The following is a 22,357-nucleotide window of genomic DNA, read 5'->3' on the forward strand; positions in this document are numbered from 1 at the left end:
CAAAAGCACTGGAGAAGGACCATGGAAGGGCCTGGTCTGGGCAGAGGGGGTGTATCTGGAGAGAGTATTGAAGGCCAAATAGAGGGACCTGGATAGCCACTCTTGGCTCCCTGGCCTGAGGTTCCTTACCTCTGATCCACAGCAAGTTAATAGAGCTTTCTCACAGCATACGTCATAGCTTGCATTCCAAATGGTGCATTTATCATTCTGTCTCTGCCTTCTTACATAGGCAGTAGCAAGATCATTCATTCAATTATGCGGTGTTGTTTTTCTGTAAAAAGCTATTATAAAATTGAAAATTTTACCTAGAGTTCCAACTTTCTCATCCATCTTCCTATTTTAATTACTCCATCCATGATGCAATTTAAACAAACAAAATAAGATAAGATTATTTATACGGCACAATAAGTGCCAAAACATCTTCCTCTACTCAGTTTTGATATGATAAAGAAGTTGCCAAATGGATTGTACTGAGCCAAGAAAGTCTTGCCGTCAGCCAAGGTCCTACAAGGAAGGGAAAATATTTGGAAACAAACAAGTTGCACATTCTAGATTATGATTGGTAAAGAAAAAGCGATTTATATGCGTTGTACATGCAATATAACATTCTGCCACCAGATGGCACTGTGGAGTCCCGTTTTTCTCTACCTGTTTTCCCTGTTTAAATTTACGACACGTTTAACTGAAACACTTCTTTGATGTGTCTAGATCCAGCCTTTGTATAAAATCAGCATGTTAAATTAAGTGCTTTACTATGACCTCAGTCAGCAATTGTCTGCAATATAGATTAAGCAAAATAGCTTGAAATGAGTATGGACAGCCCAAGAGGTTCTTAGACTTTCTAGCTCCATGCCCCATGTCCAAATGTTTTGGAACTGCAGAGTGGGTAAAAATAAAAATTAAATAAAGAAAAGCTTTCTGCAATTGGTCATGAAGGGGAAACTGTTCAACTTTTAAAAGCCAAACATTCCTCCATGTTAACAACAACCCCAATAGGAACTTTAGCAATTCTTTGGATTCTGATTATAATATAAAACAAAATTGCATCTTGCAATTTTACAAAACGTTCCATGCTTCCCATGTTGGAGGTCACAAATGTATCCCTGTGGAAAACATAAGGAAATGCTTTAGTCATGGCATAACATGTCAGGAATAATCCACACACCAGTTACAATTTAATTTCCTGCTTGACTGGATCTCATACTATGTTTTCTTGTATTGGTATCTTTGTGAATATATGTATATTTCATTTGAGCAATAGGAAGAAACCCACAACAATTCAGTTAGCCTGACATGGAGAAATGTCTCTATTTAACAGCGAAAACTGTTCTTTCTCACCTGTATCAAGTGTTTATTTTGGTGCCATCCCATTTTGAAGTCCTTATATCCATATCAGAAGTTCAATTTCTCTTCTTATTGGCTCAGATAAAAGCTCAGCCTTGCAGATAAGTATCTGGTGCGCAAATGAGATATGAGAATCTTTCCTTTTTATGGAGTCTTTCTGGCAGAACTTGCAGTGGCAGCATCTTACTTAGGGTAGAACTATTCGGGGGGGGACAAGTTTGCATTGTGATAAAACTGTTTTTCTTACTGAATAAGCAGAGTAGTAGTTCAATGGGTCATGAAAATTGTGTTTTCTAAATGTTTGTTCTCAGGGATGGGGTGTTTTGCCACTGCGCTTGAGGGATCGCTGCATGTACTCTCCTCAAAACAAAGATAGATATGTGTCACTGTCCATCAGTATGGAGACATGCTGCAATAAAATAAAATGCAAAGGAGAGTCATATTCTACAGCTCTGAACTGCTTTGGGTTTCTTTACACCATTTACAGGAACATGGGATATAACTTGCGTTTATGATGTAGAGTTCCTGAGATGCAAGAGTGTCACAGACTTTTCACCTAAAAATAACCCTTACGTGTCTATTCAGAAGGGAGACCCTTATATGCATCTGTGGGCACAAGTACCTGCTGCTGGCTATGAAGATACCTAGCCTGGAACTTAAGGTGCCCTGAGAGTTAAGCCAGTGTAGTGGTAATGCAAGACCTAGAAGGCCAGGAGTGGCAGGCGGTGAAATTTTTTGTTGTTTTTTTTTATAATATTTTTATTGAACAGTTTTTTATATAACAAAAACAAAACATACATAAACAAACATCAAACAATTGTAAAACATAAAACAAGTACCATTTCATAACCCAATTTCTAAACCTTACTTCCACGACCTCCTCTTACTTCCCGTTTCTGTATTCCAGATTCTTACAGTTATTCAGCGAAATCTTGCCTTATTTTGTTATAAATTTATACTAATCACCCTTATTCTCTTTGTCATGACCATTACTAATAGTAACCATTTATTTTAATCCAGCATCATTCTAACTGTCATTAATTTTATAATGTTTCTTTAAATAGTCCTTGAACTTTTTCCATTCTTCTTCCGCCGCTTCTCTTCCCTGGTCTCGGATTCTGCTCGTCATCTCTGCCAAGCTCATATAGTCCATCACCTTCATCTGCCATTCTTCCAGTGTGGGTAGATCCTGTGTCTTCCAGTACTTTGCAATGAGTATTCTAGCTGCTGTTGTGGCGTACATAAAAAAGGTTGTATCTTTCTTTAACACCCCCTGGCCGACAATACCCAAGAGAAAGGCCTCTGGTTTCTTGGTGAAAGTATATTTAAATACCTTTTTCAGTTCATTATAGATCATTTCCCAGAATGCCTTAATCTTCGGGCACGTCCACCAGAGGTGAAAAAATGTACCTTCCTTTTCTTTACATTTCCAACATTTATTATCAGGCAAATGGTAGATTTTTGCAAGCTTGACTGGGGTTATGTACCACCTATAAATCATTTTCATTATATTTTCTCTTAAGGCGTTACACGCCGTAAACTTCAACCCGGTGGTCCACAACTTTTCCCAGTCAGCAAACATGATATTATGACCAATGTCCTGAGCCCATTTAATCATAGTTGATTTAACCGTTTCATCTTGTGTGTTCCATTTCAGCAGCAGATTATACATTTTTGACAAATTCTTAGTACTGGATTCTAACAGTTCAGTCTCTAATTTTGATTTTTCCACCTGGAAGCCTATTTTTCTGTCTAGTTTAAACACTTCATTTATTTGATGATAATGTAACCAATCTCTCACCTTCCCTTTTAATTTTTCAAAACTCTGCAATCTCAGTTTGTCCCCTTCCTTGCAGGCGGTGAAATTTTTTGTAGGTGAACAGTTAGGGCCAGAGGCGCCAGCTTGTGAGGACGATGGGGGGGGGGCTCTAGGACGCCGTCAGACCTCCCTCCCTTAGCCAGGAAGAAGCTTCCCAGATTTTGGGAAGGAGGTGCCAGGCTTTATTACTTTAATATTCTAATTTACCAGTGACATTTAGGGGACTAGCATAGTCTGACTACACACCACTGAAGGCCAGGGTTCAAATCCAGACTCAGACATGAAGCTCACTGTGTGGCTTTGGGCCAGTCATCTTCTCTCAGCCTACCTCACAGGGTTACTGTGAGGATAAAATGGAGAGGGTGCGGGAGCATGTAGGCCTCTGTGAGGTCCTTAGAGGAAAAGTGGACTATAGTAGTAGTAGTAACCATCATCACATTTCATCGAACTCGTTGGGAAATTCTGTCACATAATGCTGACTTTTCAACAATATTATGAAGCCACCTCATGCACTAACGGCAACTTTAGGGCCCAGGTGCCAGCGCCAGGGCTATTGGTGGCTGGAGATTTTTGTGATTAGTTCTATATCTCCACCAAGCACCGTACACTTGGGGAGAAATTTGGGGAATTATATATGTTCAAGTTTCTGTGATTAAGCTGTTCATCATTGCACCGTGTTAATGGACAAACTACTCCAGGGTAATCGGGGCACGACCCTTCAGTTTGGCCTATGCAAATGAAGAAGTGGAAATAGGCAGATAGGATTCTCAGTCGCTTCCCTTAAACCCTATCTGACAAACGAAATTGAGTACCGTGCATTAGGATCGGGGTTGGGGAGCAGCTCCAGTGATTTCAATCCTATTGGATCAAATCCCTTACCTGAACATACTGTTCTCCCTAATTTGAACCAAGACAAGTAGATAATGAACACATAATGATGCACATCATTTTTCAACCAGGAGTCAAATGCTCACATATCAGGCTGCCTTTAAACTTGGACTAGTTAATCAGAAACATTGTGAATTTGAAAGGCCTAATAAAAAAGGCCACAGTTGCTAAGCTTCAGACTGTCATTGCATATATAATTTCTTGTTTTGGAGAGCCTGTCATTGCCGGTAAAGGTTTTAATTGTGAGTGAGACACCAAGGTGAATGGAATGAATGCAAGGAAATGACCCTGGAATGAGACTGACTTGCACCTTTAAATTACATCAAAAAATTCAAGTAATCAAAGAATCCTTCATTTTCTGAGCCAAATGCAATCTTAATACTATGCATACTGATTATTTGGTCGAGAGCAAAAATTGCAGAGTTTTGTTCTACATGCTTTTAGAGCAAAACTACATTGTTTGTCTTTTTGCAGAATTCTGTCTGGTAGAAGATCTGTGCCAGGAAATAGCAATGCTGACACTAGGTGAATAAATTTTCTTTGAAATCCGGGATCAAATCTTCTGCGAAATACGCAACCTGCCAGAATGTCATGTGTAGGGCACCATATCCCTCCTTCTCATCATGGTTATAGTTCCCTCTATTCTGGTGAAACCAACCAATCAGCTGTATGCAACAAAATCCTTGCATACACACAGAGAGCAATCCTAACACAACTACACTAAACAAAATATTCCTAGAACCCGCATATGTTCATCCATTCCCTGCAAGAAGCTTGCTCCCAGGGTCCCTGGTCCTGGGTAGAAAAAATGGTTCTTAAATTACAGTTTCTCAACAATTATAAGACATCCTCTCTCCCAAGGGATTATTCTGCCTCAAGCAGTTCCATCCATTAAAACCCTAAGCCTCCCATGGGCAAATTGTTAGGCACCTCACTGTTGTGAAGCCTACAGCAGGGATGGCAGAATATGGCTTGAGGGCCATATTCCCTTGTAGGCAGCCTTCCAGGGGCCACATGCCAGCTGTGGACAGGGCCAGAGGCAAAGTCAGCAGAGCAACAGATGTGACTCCTACCATTGTAGAGTACGCTCCATTACAGCTGCACACAAGTCTAAAAGTTTTTACATACACACAGCTCTTCATCCAGTCAAGCAAGGTTCATTTGCTTGGTACAAAGACACACTTCATCCAGGCAAAAGCACTATAGGAAAGCATGGAGCTAGATCAGTGAGCAGGTGTGATCTGGGGAGAGTTTTGGGGACTGAATAAAGATCTCCAAAAAGCCATATTTTGCTCCCAGATCTGAAGTTCTCTGCCTCTGCTGAACAGCCTTCCTGTCACATATTTCCAGGCACCAACACCTACCTCTTCTTCCTATCTGGAAGATGCAAGAGAATTAGGCCTGGAGCAACTTTCTCATTATGGTGGCTATGTGGCCTAATTTAGAGTCCTCTCTTTGAAGACACTCTTTGAGGGACAAGGGTGGCGCTGTGGGTTAAACCAATGAGCCTAGGGCTTGCTGATCAGAAGGTCGGTGGTTCGAATCCCTGCAACAGGGTGAGCTCCTGTTCCTCGGTCCCTGCTCCTGCCAACCTAGCAGTTCGAAAGCACATCAAAGTGCAAGTAGATAAATAGGTACCACTCCGGCGGGAAGGTAAACGGCATTTCCATGTGCTGCTCTGGTTCGCCAGAAGTGGTTTAGTCATGCTGGCCACATGATCCAGAAGCTGTACGCCGGCTCCCTCAGCCAATAAAGCGAGATGAGCGCCACAACCCCAGAGTTGGCCAAGACTGGACCTAATGGTCAGGGGCCCCTTTACCTTTACCTTTGAAGAGAAGTCAGAGGGCAGTCCTCTGTTTGTAGGGCTGTCCAGCCCAAGTCAAGTTTAAAGACAAAGAACCATGTGAAGATAGAGTACAAAGCTTAGAAGTTGCCCTTCAACAGTTATTACCTAGAGATCTGACTGAGCAATCACATAGATCAACCGGTCACAGTCTTCTCTTTTTTTAGTGACATATAAGTGGCCACCCTGCTTTTCATAGTATGTAGTTTAGTGCCCCACTTAAACGGACACATCAAACTCCCCCCAACAAAATCCTAAGTCTGAATGTGCTAATAGCACGTAATGCTTTGTCGGCTTATGGTTGCAGTAGTTCATGGTCACTAAATCACCTCCTGCTAGCTGACATTAAAATCCTGATTAGACTTAATAGCTGGTCCAAGCCAGCAGAAAGGTAGCATTCATGACTTTTTAAAAGAAAACATTTCCATTTAACTTTGGGAACATTGCATTGGCAGCTTGCCACTGCACAGTATATCAAAGAGAAGAAAATAGAAATGTAATGTAATGTAATCAACATATCTATAGTTATAGGATTCTAACCAATCATAACTTCCAAGCAAGATACATTAAAAGGGAGATATCTATTTAACTTTACAGGGCAACTTTTGCATATACATGAGAACCAAATAGTTCCCCAGGAGTCCAAGAAACCTTTTGCAGTAAGATATTCCAACAAGTTTCTTCTAAATTCATTTATCCTTGCATCTTTACCCCATTCACACTGAAAATTTAGCCCAGAGTTGTAAGAATATTTGTAGCAGAAGTAGCAGTTTATTGTAAAGTCTTTGCAATATGACACAAATGTTAGCACAATGTAACACACACTTATATAATAAGAAATTAACATAAAAAGGAGGGAGGGAGGGAGAAGCAAGGTTTAGACCAAACTTGGCCTTCCAGATGTTTTGGGACTACAACTCCCATCATCCCTAGCTAACAGGACCAGTGGTCAGGGATGATGATGGGAACTGTAGTCCCAAAACATCTGTAGGGCCAAGTTTGGCCATGCCTGGTTTAGACAGTCTGTTCCATCACTCCTACAGTTTGGTTCATTCTTGTCCACAAACTGAAACCAGGACATTTTGCCACTGAGGCAAAACAGAAAATGCCACCCTGCCGACTCCTTCCCCGCCCCTGATGACAAATCCTCCCCAGCCCCACTGACCACCTTTGCTATTCTCCCCACAATGATGTCTATGAGAAAAAGGATGAAAAAGGAGACCAAATTGAGACCTGTGGAGGGGAGGAAGAGGGGGAAAGGCAAAGGGGGAGGGGGGAGGGGTGGTGTTCTCCTCATGGACCCGGGTATGCTATCCATCCCAACTGTCCCATATCTGCTGTCCTGATGCAACTGCCTCACTAAGCCTCAGGGGTGTGCCAGAAACTGAAACAAGAAACTGGAAAAATTTTAAAGTAACAAATTTATCTACATAATTTTCACAAATATAACATGTGAAACCGTGACCAGCCTACTATTCTAGCAAAAAAAAGTGGCGGTGGGGAATGGGGCAGGCTAGTAGTTCCTCTCTAGCAGCTCAGTAAATGAAGCACAGAATGTTTGTGAATATTCTTATCCTCACACCAGCTCAGGTAAGTGCTAGCCTATGCTGACTTCAGGTACTTTGGTTTTCCCCTCAAGTTCCTGTGACACTTTTGATGGTGACATAACTGCAATTTTATCAGTAAATGTACTGTGCTTTAATTTGTCATCTCCCTCATTACTACGGCCCAAAATATCACCCGTACTGTGACTCTGAGTTTGGAAACAAATTCTAAATTTTTTTTAAAAAAAAAATCAGAAAAGCAAATCATGACAATGGCTTTTATGGAAAGGCAGGGCCCGTGCACTGCGAAAAGCTATCAGCAATCCGAAAAAGGGGATGTAGAATATATGTGCCCTCTTTCCAAGCACTTGATCACTGGGAAAGGAAAACCTCCATATATTGTGCAAGTTCCAATATGAATGTGGCATATAGACCCACCTTGCAAATAAATTAGTACCCCACAAAATTCCCCCCTAAGCCTGGCTATCCCTACATGTTAATTGTGCTAGTTACTTCTGACAATCAGTAGTCCAAGGGGAGAAAAGAACCAGCTGACTCTGTGATTGCTCAGAATCAGGTCTAATTCACCACAGGCAACCAAACAAATAGCTAATTACAAGCTATTTAAGCATGACTAAGAGGTGTTTCCACTCATGCACAGCACCATTATCATCATCTGGAGGTTATATGTTATTTAGATTTCTTTCCTGCTCTCCTGTAGGAAGCTCTGGAGGACAACCATTATACATTTCTCTTATTTTAGCTCCAACATAGGGCAGGAAGTTATGTTAAGGGTGCTAGTGTATTGCCCATTCCATGAAGCACAGGGATTTCCACCTGGCTGCCCCCTATCCAAAACAAAAAACAAACAAGCTCACAGCACTGTATCCATTGCATAACCACCCTGATTTTTAAATGCATCGCAACTTGGTAGGCAAAGAAGAAAGGAATACCATATGGCAAGCAGGGTAGATAGAACCACTTAAGTCATGCAGACCTGGAGAAGACACCTGAAGCAGCACAAGGAAGGCTGGAAGTAGGCCAGGGACAAGCACCCAACTGAGTGGTACAGCTGCCATGAATGTGCATGTGGATAACCACTCACTGGGTGTCTTTTTCTTTTCAATCCTCAGGAAGAGGCAGCCAGAATTCTCGCCCACCAGCCAGTGTCCGTCGGCCCATGTGCAGCTTTGAAAACCCCCAAACTGCAGTGAATGTGTAAGAGAAGCTGCATGACAAACAGTGGTGTTTGTTGTTATATCTTTTTTATTTTTGTTTTTTACCCATTGCTTTCTCTTTCTCATGACTTTTCTCATTCCGGATAATGGGACAAATGTGGTGCATGCCATTAATGATGGAACAGTTGCTTATGTGTCCCATTTTTCACACTGCCTTGACTCTTGCTTGTCCATATATTCTTCAAAGGACACTGTGGAATCATTTTTGAAAGAAACTCTTTTTTTCTCCCCATGGTTGTCACTTCCAGCACCTGCTGATCAAATTGCAAAACGAAAAAAAAAATACGTACTTTTCTTGTTCATTTTATCTTAACCCCCGTCCTTTAGCCAACACTGTTTTCCCCTGTTCAGAGTTTTGCATGGAGCTGAAACCATCCTGCCTACTTTCAATGAGAGCTTTATATTTTCTCTAGTGGCCGCTGCAGCTTTGCTGTGCCCGATTCTTCTTGACAGCCCGGGTTGGTGAACTTCGGCTGCAGGTTTTCACAGAATGCTGGTTTGGTGGAGTGTGCAAAACACAGAGTTTCATGCTGACGACCATTTATGGCCATACAGAAATTTTGAAGTGCAAACACTCAAGCAATGAGATAGAAGATTTTAATTATTACTTTTGAAAGTAATAATTAAACCCAATTGATTCTTCCCTTTCTTGTCACATTAACATGTGTTTATAGATTAGTAGGTGCTAAGTCACAGATTTGGGGCTGATGAAAACTGGTTAATAAGCAGAATTATGTTAGGAAAAGGAGAAGAAAACAGTCATTATAGAAGAGGTATGTTTTCCAACATGATGCTTGTGGTAGAAAGTGGGAGACAATTAGTTTTATTGAAGTTCAAATGAAGCTGATAATGAGAACAGCAGTATTCTGGTTGGGAAATTTAACACAGAGAAGGTAGTGACAGACAAGAGTAGTGAGAACATGAACCAAGTAGAAATAATAAAGTGTCAGAAGCTGTGGAACAGCTGTTAGCCAAGAAAAAGAGACTTCACAGATATAGTGGTCATTTCAGTGTTTTAACAGAGTTAAAACATTTCATTGTTTTAACAGAGTTTAACTGAAACCCAAATTGAATCTTCAAAGCAAACGTTGACTTTCCTACTCAGACAAAATACTCAAGGAAGGAAATACAAAAACCAACAATATGATAAAATACTCTTTGCATAGAAGCTATGGAAACACGCATGCTATTGACTGACAAGCTGTATTGTTGGCAAATTCAGCATCTCACCAGCACCACATGCTGGGGGTCCAGGTTTTCTGGGGAACCTCTCCATGCAGTTGACAAAGATCAAACCTCTGGAGTTAACCACCAAATTTAACCCACAGCAACATTCTGATGTAATTTCTTAGGAGAAACATCCTTAAGTTTAGACTCAACACTTTCCAGCAGTGGCAGGGAACCTGTGGCCCGCCAACTATTAATAGACCACAAGTTCCATCTCTCACAAATAGCCATGGTGACGGGAGTTGGGAGTCCACCAACACCTGGAAGGCCACAGGTTCTCCACCTCTGCTTTCGAGGGAAGCAAAAAGAGTTTCAACAAGGCTAGCCAAATTCCCAGGGCCTGAGAAATTTAGGCTGCAATCCTAACCTGATAGTAAGCCTCCTTGAATTCAATAGGACTTACTTCTGAGTAGACATGGTTGGGATTGCACTGTTAATCTGTGAATCAGACTGAAAGTCTAACAAACTCTTGTATGCAGTTTTTAAAAACAAATGTTTGGTATGCAACTATTTCTGATATATTTTATTAATATTTATTAAATTTCTATACCACCCTTTGTCTGGGGATCACAGGAGGGTTTACAATATAAAAATTAAAAAGGAACCGACGAAACAACCACCATCACCACGCCAGCCCACGTTCCACAGACAGTTTAAAAACCGTAGATTGTTTAATTAGCCAAAGGCCTGGGAGAGGAGGAATGTTTTTTCCTGGCACCTGAAGATATGTAACAAAGACATAGCATTAATGCAGCAGGATTTGCAATATTTACTGGCAGCTCCCAGATTTTCAGCATATCATAAAATGTCAGTTATAGTGACTGAAATGCCATTTAGAACCATCTAACTGTAACTGCAGCACAGTTTATATATGTAGAGTGCCAATCCAGCAAATCTTGCTTCTGAGTAAGGTGACTTAAAACACGATTTGCTAAGAAACAGGTCCTGATGAATTATGTGTAAGGACAGCTATACTGGACCGTTCCTTAACAGAAAATCATCCCTGCCATAATATCAAAAGTACATTAGGATTTCCTATTTCAAAGCGTGGTTCTGTTGTAAGCAGATTAAATTCATCAAAGCAGCCTTGTTAAAATGGAAATTAAAAGTGTGTTAGTTCTGTGTATATCATGCAGGTAGGTTTTCTGTTTGTGTTTATATGTATTACTCAGTATAACTATTCAAAAATGTTTTATAGTGTAGTGTGTATTGTCTTCCATACTATAAAAATATAGAATTACAGAACTTAGTCACATAAGTCCATGGACAGCTATGAGTCCAAAATGACTCCCAGGCTGCGCACCTGGTCCTTCAGGGGCACAATAACTCCATTCAGGACTAGGGAGTCCCCCACACCCACCTGCCCCCTGTCCCCCCAAAACAGTACTTCTGTCTTGTCAGAATTCAACCTCAATCCGTCAGCCACCATCCATCCTCCAATCGCCTCCAGACACTCACACAGGATATTCACCACCTTCACTGGTTCTGATTTAAAAGAGAGGCAGGGCTGGGTATCATCCGCTTACTGATGAACACCCAGCCCAAATCCCCTGATGATCTCTCCCAGCGGCTGCATGTAGAAAAGCATGGGGGAGAGGACAGAACCCTGAGGCACCCCACAAGTGAGAGCCCAGGGGTCTGAACACTCATCCCCACCACCACCACTTTCTGAACACGGCCCAGGAGAAAGGAGCAGAACCACTGTATAACAGTGCCCCCAGCTCCCAGCCCCTCTAGACAGTCCAGAAGGATGTCATGGTCAAAGGTATCAAAGGCCGCTGAGAGATCCAGCAGAACTAGGAAACAAGTGTGAGGAAATTAACCAGGAACTATCTTTATGCAGCAAAGAATGCATTTTATCACTGAGTTCCAATCATCCCCCTTCCTAGTTCTTCCTTAACTCTCCCCAAGCCCTTCGCAAATGAAAAAGCTCTCCATATTTTAGAGACTCATTACCTGAGAGCAAAATCCTGCCTCACCTCCTGGCTAAGACACAACAGATTGCCTGTGCCACAAATCTCCTTAGCATCCATACCTTTAGGACTCCCTGTGTCTAGATGCCTGAGTCCGGCTTAAAGTTTTGTGTGTCCCTTGCTTTTAAATTGATGTGGTATTGAGTCTCACTGTTCACAGTGCCTTTGTACCCAATGGTCTCAATCTTCTGGCTCTTGCCATATTATTAGCACACCCTTGTTTCTAAAATATTTGGGTTTTTCCAGGGCACCTGGTTGTTCCTGCGGTTGACCTTTCATCCTTTCCCACACTTCTTGAATCTTTTTACGTACTTACTTACTTACACACACACAATTGTATAGTCATAGGTATCAAATATGTCTGCATTTGTATTTTATTACATTTTTTGTCTTAGTGATTACTGAGGCTGAATTTGTACCATGTGTGTTTGTTCTAAACGTAATTGGTGGAGAGGGACCCCTTCAAACTTCTGTGTCTCTAATGGGCAAGATGAATGAATGAATCAATTTATTATGGTCATGGACATATACAGTAATAGAGAAAATGGGCAAGATGGGCAAGATGAGTGACATCATGTCTGATAGGTAGAATTCCAATCGTCACATAGTTTGAGCCAATTTTGCCTTGCTGTTTTTATAATTCCCATATCTATTCAAGTGATACAAATCAGATGCAGGCCAAATGCACACTGTAGATTTTGTAGACTTGTGCTGGATGGATGTACCAAGGCTACATTTAAATAATAATGCTTTTAATTTGCTATTTGTGCTAGGACATGATAACCAAGTCACTGGAAGCCTCCATCCCAATAGCCACCATTGAAAAAGCTCTTCTCTATGTGAATAGGCTGCTAAGTGTTCTTCTGAGTTCACTCTAAGGATGCTTCCAGACAGGAGTTTATACTGGGTAATTGGTGCTGCTCATGCACACAATTCTTTTTTGTAGTGCCCACACAATATCCTTGTCAACAGAATGTCAGCCCATACTTTTTAAAATTTTAGCCCAAATTTCCCATTTCCATGGAAAATCAGATTCATAAAAATAAACCTTAGTGATCTGCAGTCACTTTTCAGCACATTAGTTTAGTCTCGGTCCATGGTTTGTCACACATTGTGACATTTGGGTGGATGGATTCTAATGCCACATTAATCCAGCCATTCTGTTTTCAGTGCCTCAAATGATGCAAGTGTGCCTATTTCCAGTGATTGCCACATGCTGAGGGCACACCTGAATTTCAGCAAACCAGTTGCTATGAGTTTTTCTCAAAAGATCTCCTAAAAATACACATGGCAATTACCTCAGAGGTTGTATTCACAGTACATACATCTGTCTTTTTAATTATTATCAACAAAACCAATACAGTGATCTTGTGCAAGATCTCAGTATCACTCTTGTACTAGGCTTAGAGAAACATCACTCATAAGCAAGTCCTCAGTATTTTTTTATAAAGTGGAAATGGATATTGCTCACACCCATCCCTCAAATCACAGGTTCCCATTTTGCATGTTGTGGCTGGTAATATTTCCTCTTGCATTCATGAGGTTGTTGTTGTTTTTAAAAAAGTTGTGCACACACACACACACACAGAGAGAGAGAGAGAGAGAGAGAGAGAGAGAGAGAGAGAATACCATTGCACTTGCCCAACAACAGCATTGGAGGGCTGGAAATGAGTGGTTGAGGGGAATAAGATGGGAAGCCCTCCAGGTACATTTCCTCAATCTTCACCCACTTGTGTGGACAGCAAGCAGCAGAATAACAATGAATATCTATGACTGAAAAAACAGGAATGTGTGGAAGTTAATGTGCTTTGAACAACCTACTTGCAATAGCAGGCCCCTGCCTGGAAGCACCCCAAGATGGCTGGTATTAAGTCTGCTGGAAATTCCATCAAAAGCCTTTTAAGCAGAGCTCTCCCCCAGTCTGTGTCTGTATTGGAATGGTTTCTAATATGTTTTTGTTGTTTTTTCATTTGTGTGTTTGCCGCCTCTGGCTCCTTTGGGAGGAAGGGTGGGAGCTGGGTTTAATAAATAAAACGAATGGGACTTAAGTCCCACTAGGCTGTTAGTGAGGATAAGAAGAAAGTAGTTTAGTATATTGTTTATTTGCAAAAAAATGTGTATAACCACTAATGTTAAGGGTGAGGAGACAACGCTTGTGAACAGCTGTAAATTAAACATTGAAATGCATAAAACAAGTACAAAAATATCACAAATAAGTACATTAGTTTAATACATCAACATAGCTAGTTCACCCCCTCATGGGAAGCCTGGGTGAAAACATAAGCATGGCACCTAAATTCCAGGTGCATGCCTGGTATTGATTTGGGGGTATATTCCAAAGGCTAGTGACTAAAGGCCATAGTGGACATCAATAACATACAGCACCTCTAAGAATGCCTCTCCTGAGGATCGAAGTGACCAGGCAATTAAGGTGTTATTGGGGATAACCTGGTTCCAAATTCTTCAAGTTTTTCTACTTTTCAGAATGGAGTTAACATTCTGGTATTCCCTTAAAAACTGCCATCATGAGTCACAATTGACGTGAAACTATTTCGATGTCTTAAAGACACAATTAAAGCTCCCAAAGGTAATTACAAACTGTATAATGGAACATGGTAACTGTCCAAAATAGCTAAAAGCATCATTTAAATAAAGGAGAAATCAACTTTTTATTGCAGGTTCCAGTTCTGACAAAACAGATTTACTCGAAACATCAATACGCAATTCCTTCCATGGGACATGGAATCCTATGTCTAGAGCAATGTTGAAATCTCTTCCATTGGTGCTTTCTAAAAAAAACCAAAAAACTGTATGAGGAACATTAGTCAAATTTAATTTGGATGTAAGATTTTTACCATTTCAAGGGAATAAGCTTGATCATGAACCTCAATATACTTATTATGAGTGGCCCAAACACTGATCATTACAGTATTTTTAAAGCATGGTGGAATAAGTTGGGATTCTGTATACTAGAATTGCCTGAGAAATGTGGCAGAGAAAAAAGCATAATACAAGCTTAGATGGGACCCAGAAATACAAAGTGTACGGCACGTGGGAATATAACATTAAATATTTTAATTCTACTGCCATAGATTTAGACATGAGTTCTAATGATTATGGATTGCATCTTCCAAAACTTTCAGGTAAAGTGAATCTAACATTGATTAGTGGTTCCCTGTCCCTGCAGAAAACTTTGAAAGCAAAATAACTGAAGTAATCCAAGTTGCCTGACCAGGGGTCACATTTGGAATTTTGAGAAAGTGCCTTTGTTGCAAGTCACAAAATTGCTGTCATAGGGGTGTGGCATAACACAAAATGGCTGCCACATCTAAAACAGCTGAGATACTGGGCCACAAAATGGTGCAGGCATACTCCCTCATCAATTCACCGTGAGGGGAGCACCTACAGTGGCCACCATACTTGCTCAAAGAGAGATGCCCTTTACACTTCTTCAATGTTCAGAATGAAAGGGATAGTAAGTGTCCAGTCCTGGCATACAATAAATTGTGGGAATGTTTAAGCAGGTGTGCTCAATGTAGGAGAATTTGAGCAGATAGTTTCTTGTATATTGTGGATCTTTGAGGGACTATTTACTGAGTGACACAGAAGGCACTGGCAGTTACATTGGCACCTATGGGCGCCTCATTTGTGACCTCTGTTCTACAACATGTTGCCCCCACAACAAGGAATAATTTGGTTTCCCTTTTATAAAAAGCAGAAAGTCTTTGCTGTTTCTCAATGTATTATTTCCCTGTAATTGCTTCAAAGTGGAGGCAATATTACAGAACAAAACTAAGGACAGTTTTGCTATTGTAGCCTCTCTTTTCCTGAAGCAAACGCAAACCAACCATCTTTGCTTTCTTCATAGTTCCAACGGCAAGTCTGTGTCCTGGTCTGAACCAGGTGGGAGAAACGTTCCCAAGGGACAACATATGTGGCACAGACTCTCAGTGCATGTGAAGAGCAAAGAGCCAGGATGCAATCAGACCGCAGTGATCAAGCCCTTGACTAAAAGCTATCCAGGCCAAGGCAAGAGCCTGACTTTTTCAGACATCAGCAGTAAGACTCTGTACAACGTGGTGGAGGAAGAGGAGAGCGAGCCAGTGCGCTTCGGCCAACTAAATAGTCCTTCCATGGTTGTGCATCGGCGAATCATGGTGACGCCTCCCCTGCAGGCAACAGCAGAGGAAACCCACCTGTTCTTGTCCGAGCAGAGTCCCCAAATCCTACCACCTCCACCACCACAGAGATCTGTTATGGAGCAGCTGCAAGGCGTGGTCAACAAATTTGCCACTGGCATCCCGGACTTCAACTCTGTGATCCCTGCACCTGGTGCCGGGAACGGAGTAAGGCCTATCTATCACCCTCCATTATTGCAGCAGCAGGTGCTGCCACTCCAAATGGGTACATTCAGCAAAGAGATAGTTTCGTCCCCAGCTGAAGAAGAGGGGCAGGAGGAGGAGGAAGAAGAAGAAAATGAAAAGTTTAAGCTTATCCAAGGGTATGTGTATGAGCGGCCGGGGAACCTAGAGGAGGATGAAGATGAGGAAGAGGAGCAGGCAACCAGCAAACTGACTCTAGAAGACTCACCAGCACTGACGCCTCCATCTCCCTTTCGAGATTCGGTGGCCTCAGGCAGTTCTGTGCCCAGCTCCCCGGTATCTGAATCAGTGCTTTGCACACCTCCCATTGCAACCTATGCCTCTGTTGTTCTGAGGGATTATAAGCAAACTTCATCAACCCTGTAGAACAGAGGCTGTGGTGATGGAAGCAAGTGGACCACGTCTCCTTGGTCAGCTTTGGTTTGATGGGGCAAAGCAGCACAAGCCGTGTGAGGGCAAAGGAAGGCACACCAGCATGATGTTGTGTATAGGAGGGGGCAGCAGCAACAACGAACAAATGTGTATCCTGCACTAAATCTATTAGAGGGCTTCAATTCTTTACTTGTTGTGTGTGTGTGCGTGTGTGCGTGTGCGCGTGTTTTAAAGGGAAAGTATTGTATTGTTTTCAAAGTATTGTATTCTGAGAAGACAGTAGGCATTTTGACAAAGCACAAATCCCATCTACAACTTCTATAGCAAAAACAAAATTCAAAGGGGTAATAATAAGTACAGTACACAACGTTTCACACACACTGTCATACACTCTCTTGGCAACACTTGAATAGGACTCTGCATAACACAAACCACAGAGGAGACTTTAGCATCCATCTCACTGCTGGACATCTTCACTGAATGCAGCAACGTTCCCTTGGAAAGGAAGGAATAAAAGTCTTCTCTGCAGACAGCACACCTGGGTATATCTTTTCTTATGCTTTCTTAAGTGAGTGACCTGGAAATAACAAGTTGTCATGTGAAGTTTGTGTCAGAGAAGCAAAAATAGCATGTGAGCATATAGTTTATAAGGAATGTTTAGAACCTCTGATTTAGTACCCCTCCCCCTTGTGCTGATTTTAAAAAGAGCCAGAATAAACACAGTGAAGACACGAAAGGGCTGCTGATGAGAACCAAGGCAGAAATTCCTGTAGTGTTGAGCCTTTGCCCTTTTGTAGATGATTGCAAGCCAGGAGGTGGCTAAACTGTTAACACTACATTTCCTGTAGCAAAACAATATTTACCAACTTGACTTTCATAATCTGATGCATCTGCCATGTGGTTACATTGTTTGTTTGTGTTACTATGGAAACAACTACATATGAAATAATTATATATTTTGAGCAACAGTTACTACTTTAAAGCAAAAAGCAATTCTTAACCGTGGCTCACTAGATTCATGGTAGAGGCAAGAGAATGAGTGTATGTTGTGTCTTTGTGTGTGTGCGTGCGTGTAACTGTATAGAACATGTGCTGTATAACATCTAATAACTGCCACTGGATGATCGTCCTACGAATATATTATCGATATTTTTATGTTTCGATCATGTTTTATATTGCATTGTTTAAAAATATACTATAGATCTTTGAAGGTTTGTGAGCTGTGCTGAAACATTTTTAATAAGCTAAGCCTTCCCTTATAATAGGGTGCTTGATTTTGCTGATATTTTTGCCATGTGAAATTATGCTGTTGAAAATAACCAGTGCTCCAATAATTTGTTATTTCATGTATTTTAAACAAATGTATTAAAGATGCATCTCTTTTAGAAATCTTGCACACACCAGAATTTTAAAAAAAAACACCTGTAAAGGCAAATTTGGAAAAAGTATTCAGACCATTTCTCGTTATGGATAACTGAAAGACCATACCTGTGGCAAAGAAATTTCTATGGTGCTTGAATCTGTCTACCATTGTTGTTATTCCTCTCATGCTGGTTTTTTTTTTCCTCCTTTCCCCCAGTTTCCAGATTTTGTGTAGGTTTCTTTTCTAATAATCAAAATCATTGTCAATTATTATCATGCTGTTTTAACAACCTGTCTCTATTACATTTCTTTTCATATAAGGGATTGAAGGAAATGTGTAACAGAATTGAATTTGGAGAATGTGTAACTGAAAAACATTGTATGCAATGGCGGCTTTGATTTAGCTAAAAATGCTTTGGCACGGACAAGTGAAAGCATCTAGTTTTTAAATGATCCTACCAGTTGCAGCCCTCTGCACCATATCCCATTCTGTTGCTGATGGATCTTCTACTCCTAAAACCAGCATTTCAGGCTGGGCTTAAATGGGCAGCGGGGACTGGAAACAAGCAAATATCTCCAGGGTATACGAGTTCACTCCACCAAGACACAGATACCCACAGAGTTGTATCCAAAGATACACAAGTGTAAGGATGCTTGTGCAAAGGGACTTTACTGCTCTCTCTTCCTGACATCAGCCCCATGAGCCCCCTAAAAACCGCTCCTGACCTGAGATCAGGCAAAGCTCCAGAACAGCATAGGATGTGACCCAGATCCTACAGTGGGTAAGCATGGGCAAATCTGTCAACTTCATTTTATTTCAGTTTCTATGGGTTTTTTCCCTGATCTTAAATTCAGTCCTTCACATTTACACATCAGTTGGTGGGGTTTTTTCAGTCATCGTGAAAGTTCGGAATATACATTTTTATATGCAATTTTGCCTAATGTGAATATTGCAAGGATTTTTTCCCCAACAATCGTACATCACAAATATATGCATTTTATGCACACTTTCCCATAATTTATGCATTTTTGTATGTTTGGTTGGAGAACTGCCTTGCAAAATTTGGAGGAGTGTAAATTTCAAAGAATAGGAGAATAGCAGCATTTGCCCTTGATTCAGGTAGGTAGCCGTGTTGGTCTGACGTAGACAAAATAAATAAAAATTAAAGAAAAAAATTGTCCAGTAGCACCTTAGAGACCAACTAAGTTAGTTCTGGGTATAAGCTTTCATGTGCATGTTCTGAAGAAGTGTGCGTGCACATGAAAGCTTATACCCAGAACTAACTTAGTTGGTCTCTAAGGTGCTACTGGACAATATGTATATATATAAGCATTTGCCCTGTGCATCAGAAAATGTGGATTATGCAGGTCTGCTGAACTTAACTTCTCCCCATCCCTAGCAGTAAAAGGGGACATCGTCACATGTGCATTTATATTATCCTCTCTTGTTTTCAGTTAACTTATGCTTTCAGTGATGTCATCATGCAGCCAAATTTGATTGACCATACTTAGCATTGTGATGCAATTCCATCAACTATTTAATCCCTGACTGGCTTCGATTTCCCTGCCGTGCCAGAGTTTAAATTCTGTGGCCACCTCCACTCCCATTGGTGCTGATTGGTCAGCGCTGATGGCGTGGACAAGCAGTGGCAGGGAGGGTGCCAGTCTCTGTCCCTGGGACAGATCAACGCAACACCGCCCACCCAATAAGTTGAGCAGACCTTCAATCACCCCCATATGTAATCCAGAAAGAAGAAGCAGTAGCTGGAGAATAGGAAATTGCATGGAAATAATAGCAGCAAGCCAGCATGTTGACACTGAACATGACTGGATGTTTACGTAGTCTAAAGGGATATTTGTGGAAATATTTTACACCATCAAAATCACTATTTTTGCCTGAAAAAGGCGAATATTCAGGGCAGCCCCAAGTGCACTCAGCCATTGTAATCAGAGGGTTTGATCCACACTTAATTATTGAAATCAATGGAATTTAAGTAAGATTAATTTAATTAATTTGTAGTGCTTCAGGTTGGAAAGGCTGCCCTGAAGTATCATGAAACTCAGCAAGTTATAACAAGGCTGGGGCACTTTGCTTCTGCATATGCGAAGTGCCTCTGCCCAATTTTTGCCAAATTCCTTCTCCCATTGTAACCCCCCCCCCCAAAAAAAAAGATCTCATTGCAAAACAGTAGCCTGTCTTCTTGAGGCTGTAATTTGATTTTTTTTATAAAAAAAAAGGCTGCAGCTTTCTTATTAGAGGCAGTCAGTTGACAGAAAGTATTCCTGGCTACTGCTGCAATCTGGATGTCCAACGCTCCCATAAGCCTACAAACCTGAGATTGACTTCACTCTTCCAGGGCAAATGCTCCACAGATAGTGTACAATGAAAAAAATATATAAAGCACAATAAAATCACATAGTAAATTATTAAAAACAGTAGCAGAATAGAAGGGATAACTGAACAAGTAAACATTCATAGGACCCACTAAGACTCTGAAGTGAGGGAGACAAGCAAAGTTCTCATTTCACAACATGCAGCAAAAAGTGTGCTTGTTTATTTATAAGATTTCTTAGCTCCCTTTCAGCATCAGGTCCACTGGCAGGTTACAACAATAGAATATAAAACAGCAAAAACCACTGCAGTTATAAAACATGTAAAATGAGTCCAAATGAAACAGAACAATATAAATTCAGCAAAAAAGCAAGGTCCATAAAAAATTAAATACCTTAATTGACAAAGGCCAGGGTAAAGAGACATGTAGCAAAAGCTAAAGATATAAAGATAAGGTCTTTATACTATTTGGCAAATTTAGCAATCCCCAAATAGGTTACCTTAGTGAAATCATGCATGTTACACATGCAGTTAACATGTTCAGAATATATTTTTTCTCCCGCCATGTAAATATCACTGGTTACACGTATAGAATGACTTTTTTAAAACTGATCTGACTCCTCAGTTGGATATTACTTCAACACATGTGATGAGACAGCATTCTTGTGACGAGACAGCATTCTTCATTGCACCTGAGACAGCAGAATACTGTAGTGGGGCAGGATAGTCTATGTAACATAAACAGGGAATGGCTTGGGGGCTTAGAAGAATCTGCCAGGGGGCTACTGCTGCCATCTAGCCTCTGCTGCTTGAGGTGGTCATCTCACCTTGGCTAATGGCAGGGGCGGTCCTACTCTACCACTGAAGAAACACTGAACAAAACCTTACAGTAAGCCCTCTCTAGTTACTAAGAAGGCAACATTTAAAATGGGATAATTCACTGTTATGACTGATACAAAATCAGTACCGCAGTGAGAATAGCTTTCATATTCAACAATAAAATGTGAAGAGGAAGCACATCATCTACCTGCACCTAATTGTGCGCCTATTTGATGGTGGCAACTTGTACTCTGATCTAGCCAATCTCAACATAATAAGTAATCGTTTTACATAAATATCAATGAATATCCATTTTATTGAGGCTCCTTATATTAGCTCTTTGTTTGTAACTGGAAACTGGAACTGTGATATATGTCTCTAATGTTTATCCAAAGGTGAAGACCTTCACATGTGTGGTTGTACAAACTTCTAAGATTTCTGTAAAAAGGTATATTTTGGGCCTGTCATATGATTAATTAAAATTGCCTTTATAACACTGTCTAATAAGTATTTTATATTTACTTTGAAAGAATATGATCTTATATTTTTTTCTCCATGAAGTTATCATGATTTAAGATATAAACTACATATCTGAAAAAGTAACATTCCAAAGGTTTTCATATCTGCACATAGTGTTGTTATTCTTTAATTTATTAAAATATTTATATACTGCTATTCAACAATTATACATAAAACTATACATCGAAAACCATATGTAAAGTTTAAATCAGAAATAATATTTTGTGAGCTGATTAACACATTGCTTGATCACTTGATGAGTTATCTTCAAGCCCCCATCCCACAGTTACTTGCAAAACTCAGCCATTTTTCTGGGCTCCTGTCCCATACAGGTGTGTTTTTCACTAAAAGGTTGACCACAACCACATGTGTGAGGCTGAGCATGTAGTTCCTTTCCAAATGAAGGTGGGCCTACCCATCAGATTGGCCCCTGGTATGTACTAGTGACGTTGAGGCATACCACAGCGGGTGGTGCTATGGTCTAAACCACTGAGCCTCTTGGGCTTGCCAATTGGAAGGTCAGCGGTTCGAATCCCCATGACAGAGTGAGCTCCCATTGCTCTGTCCCAACTCCTGCCAACCTAGCAATTCGAAAGCACACCGCTACAAGTAGATAAACAGGTACCGCTGTGGCGGGAAAGTAAATGGTGTTTCCGTGTGCTCTGGTTTCCGTCATGGTGTTCCGTTGTGCCAGA

At 40.9% G+C, this 22,357-nt stretch overlaps 1 protein-coding gene across 3 annotated transcripts in view; it reads left to right on the forward strand.

The window, feature by feature from the left end:
* The window catches only part of GRM1 (glutamate metabotropic receptor 1), a 168,953-nt gene extending 150,823 nt beyond the window's left edge, over window positions 1–18,130 (forward strand). For 2 of the 3 annotated variants that reach the window (XM_053382111.1, XM_053382112.1), the window contains exon 9: window positions 15,745–18,130. In XM_053382111.1, coding sequence (XP_053238086.1) covers window positions 15,745–16,624 — 880 coding nt within the window. In that variant the 3' untranslated portion in view covers window positions 16,625–18,130. Of the gene's footprint in view, window positions 1–8,571; window positions 8,657–15,744 lie in introns of all 3 variants that reach the window. The other variant, XM_053382113.1, reaches the window with a different exon arrangement.
* Window positions 18,131–22,357: the final 4,227 nt, after the last annotated feature.

This window comes from Podarcis raffonei, chromosome 3 (assembly GCF_027172205.1).
Source record: "Podarcis raffonei isolate rPodRaf1 chromosome 3, rPodRaf1.pri, whole genome shotgun sequence".
NCBI lineage: Eukaryota > Metazoa > Chordata > Lepidosauria > Squamata > Lacertidae > Podarcis > Podarcis raffonei.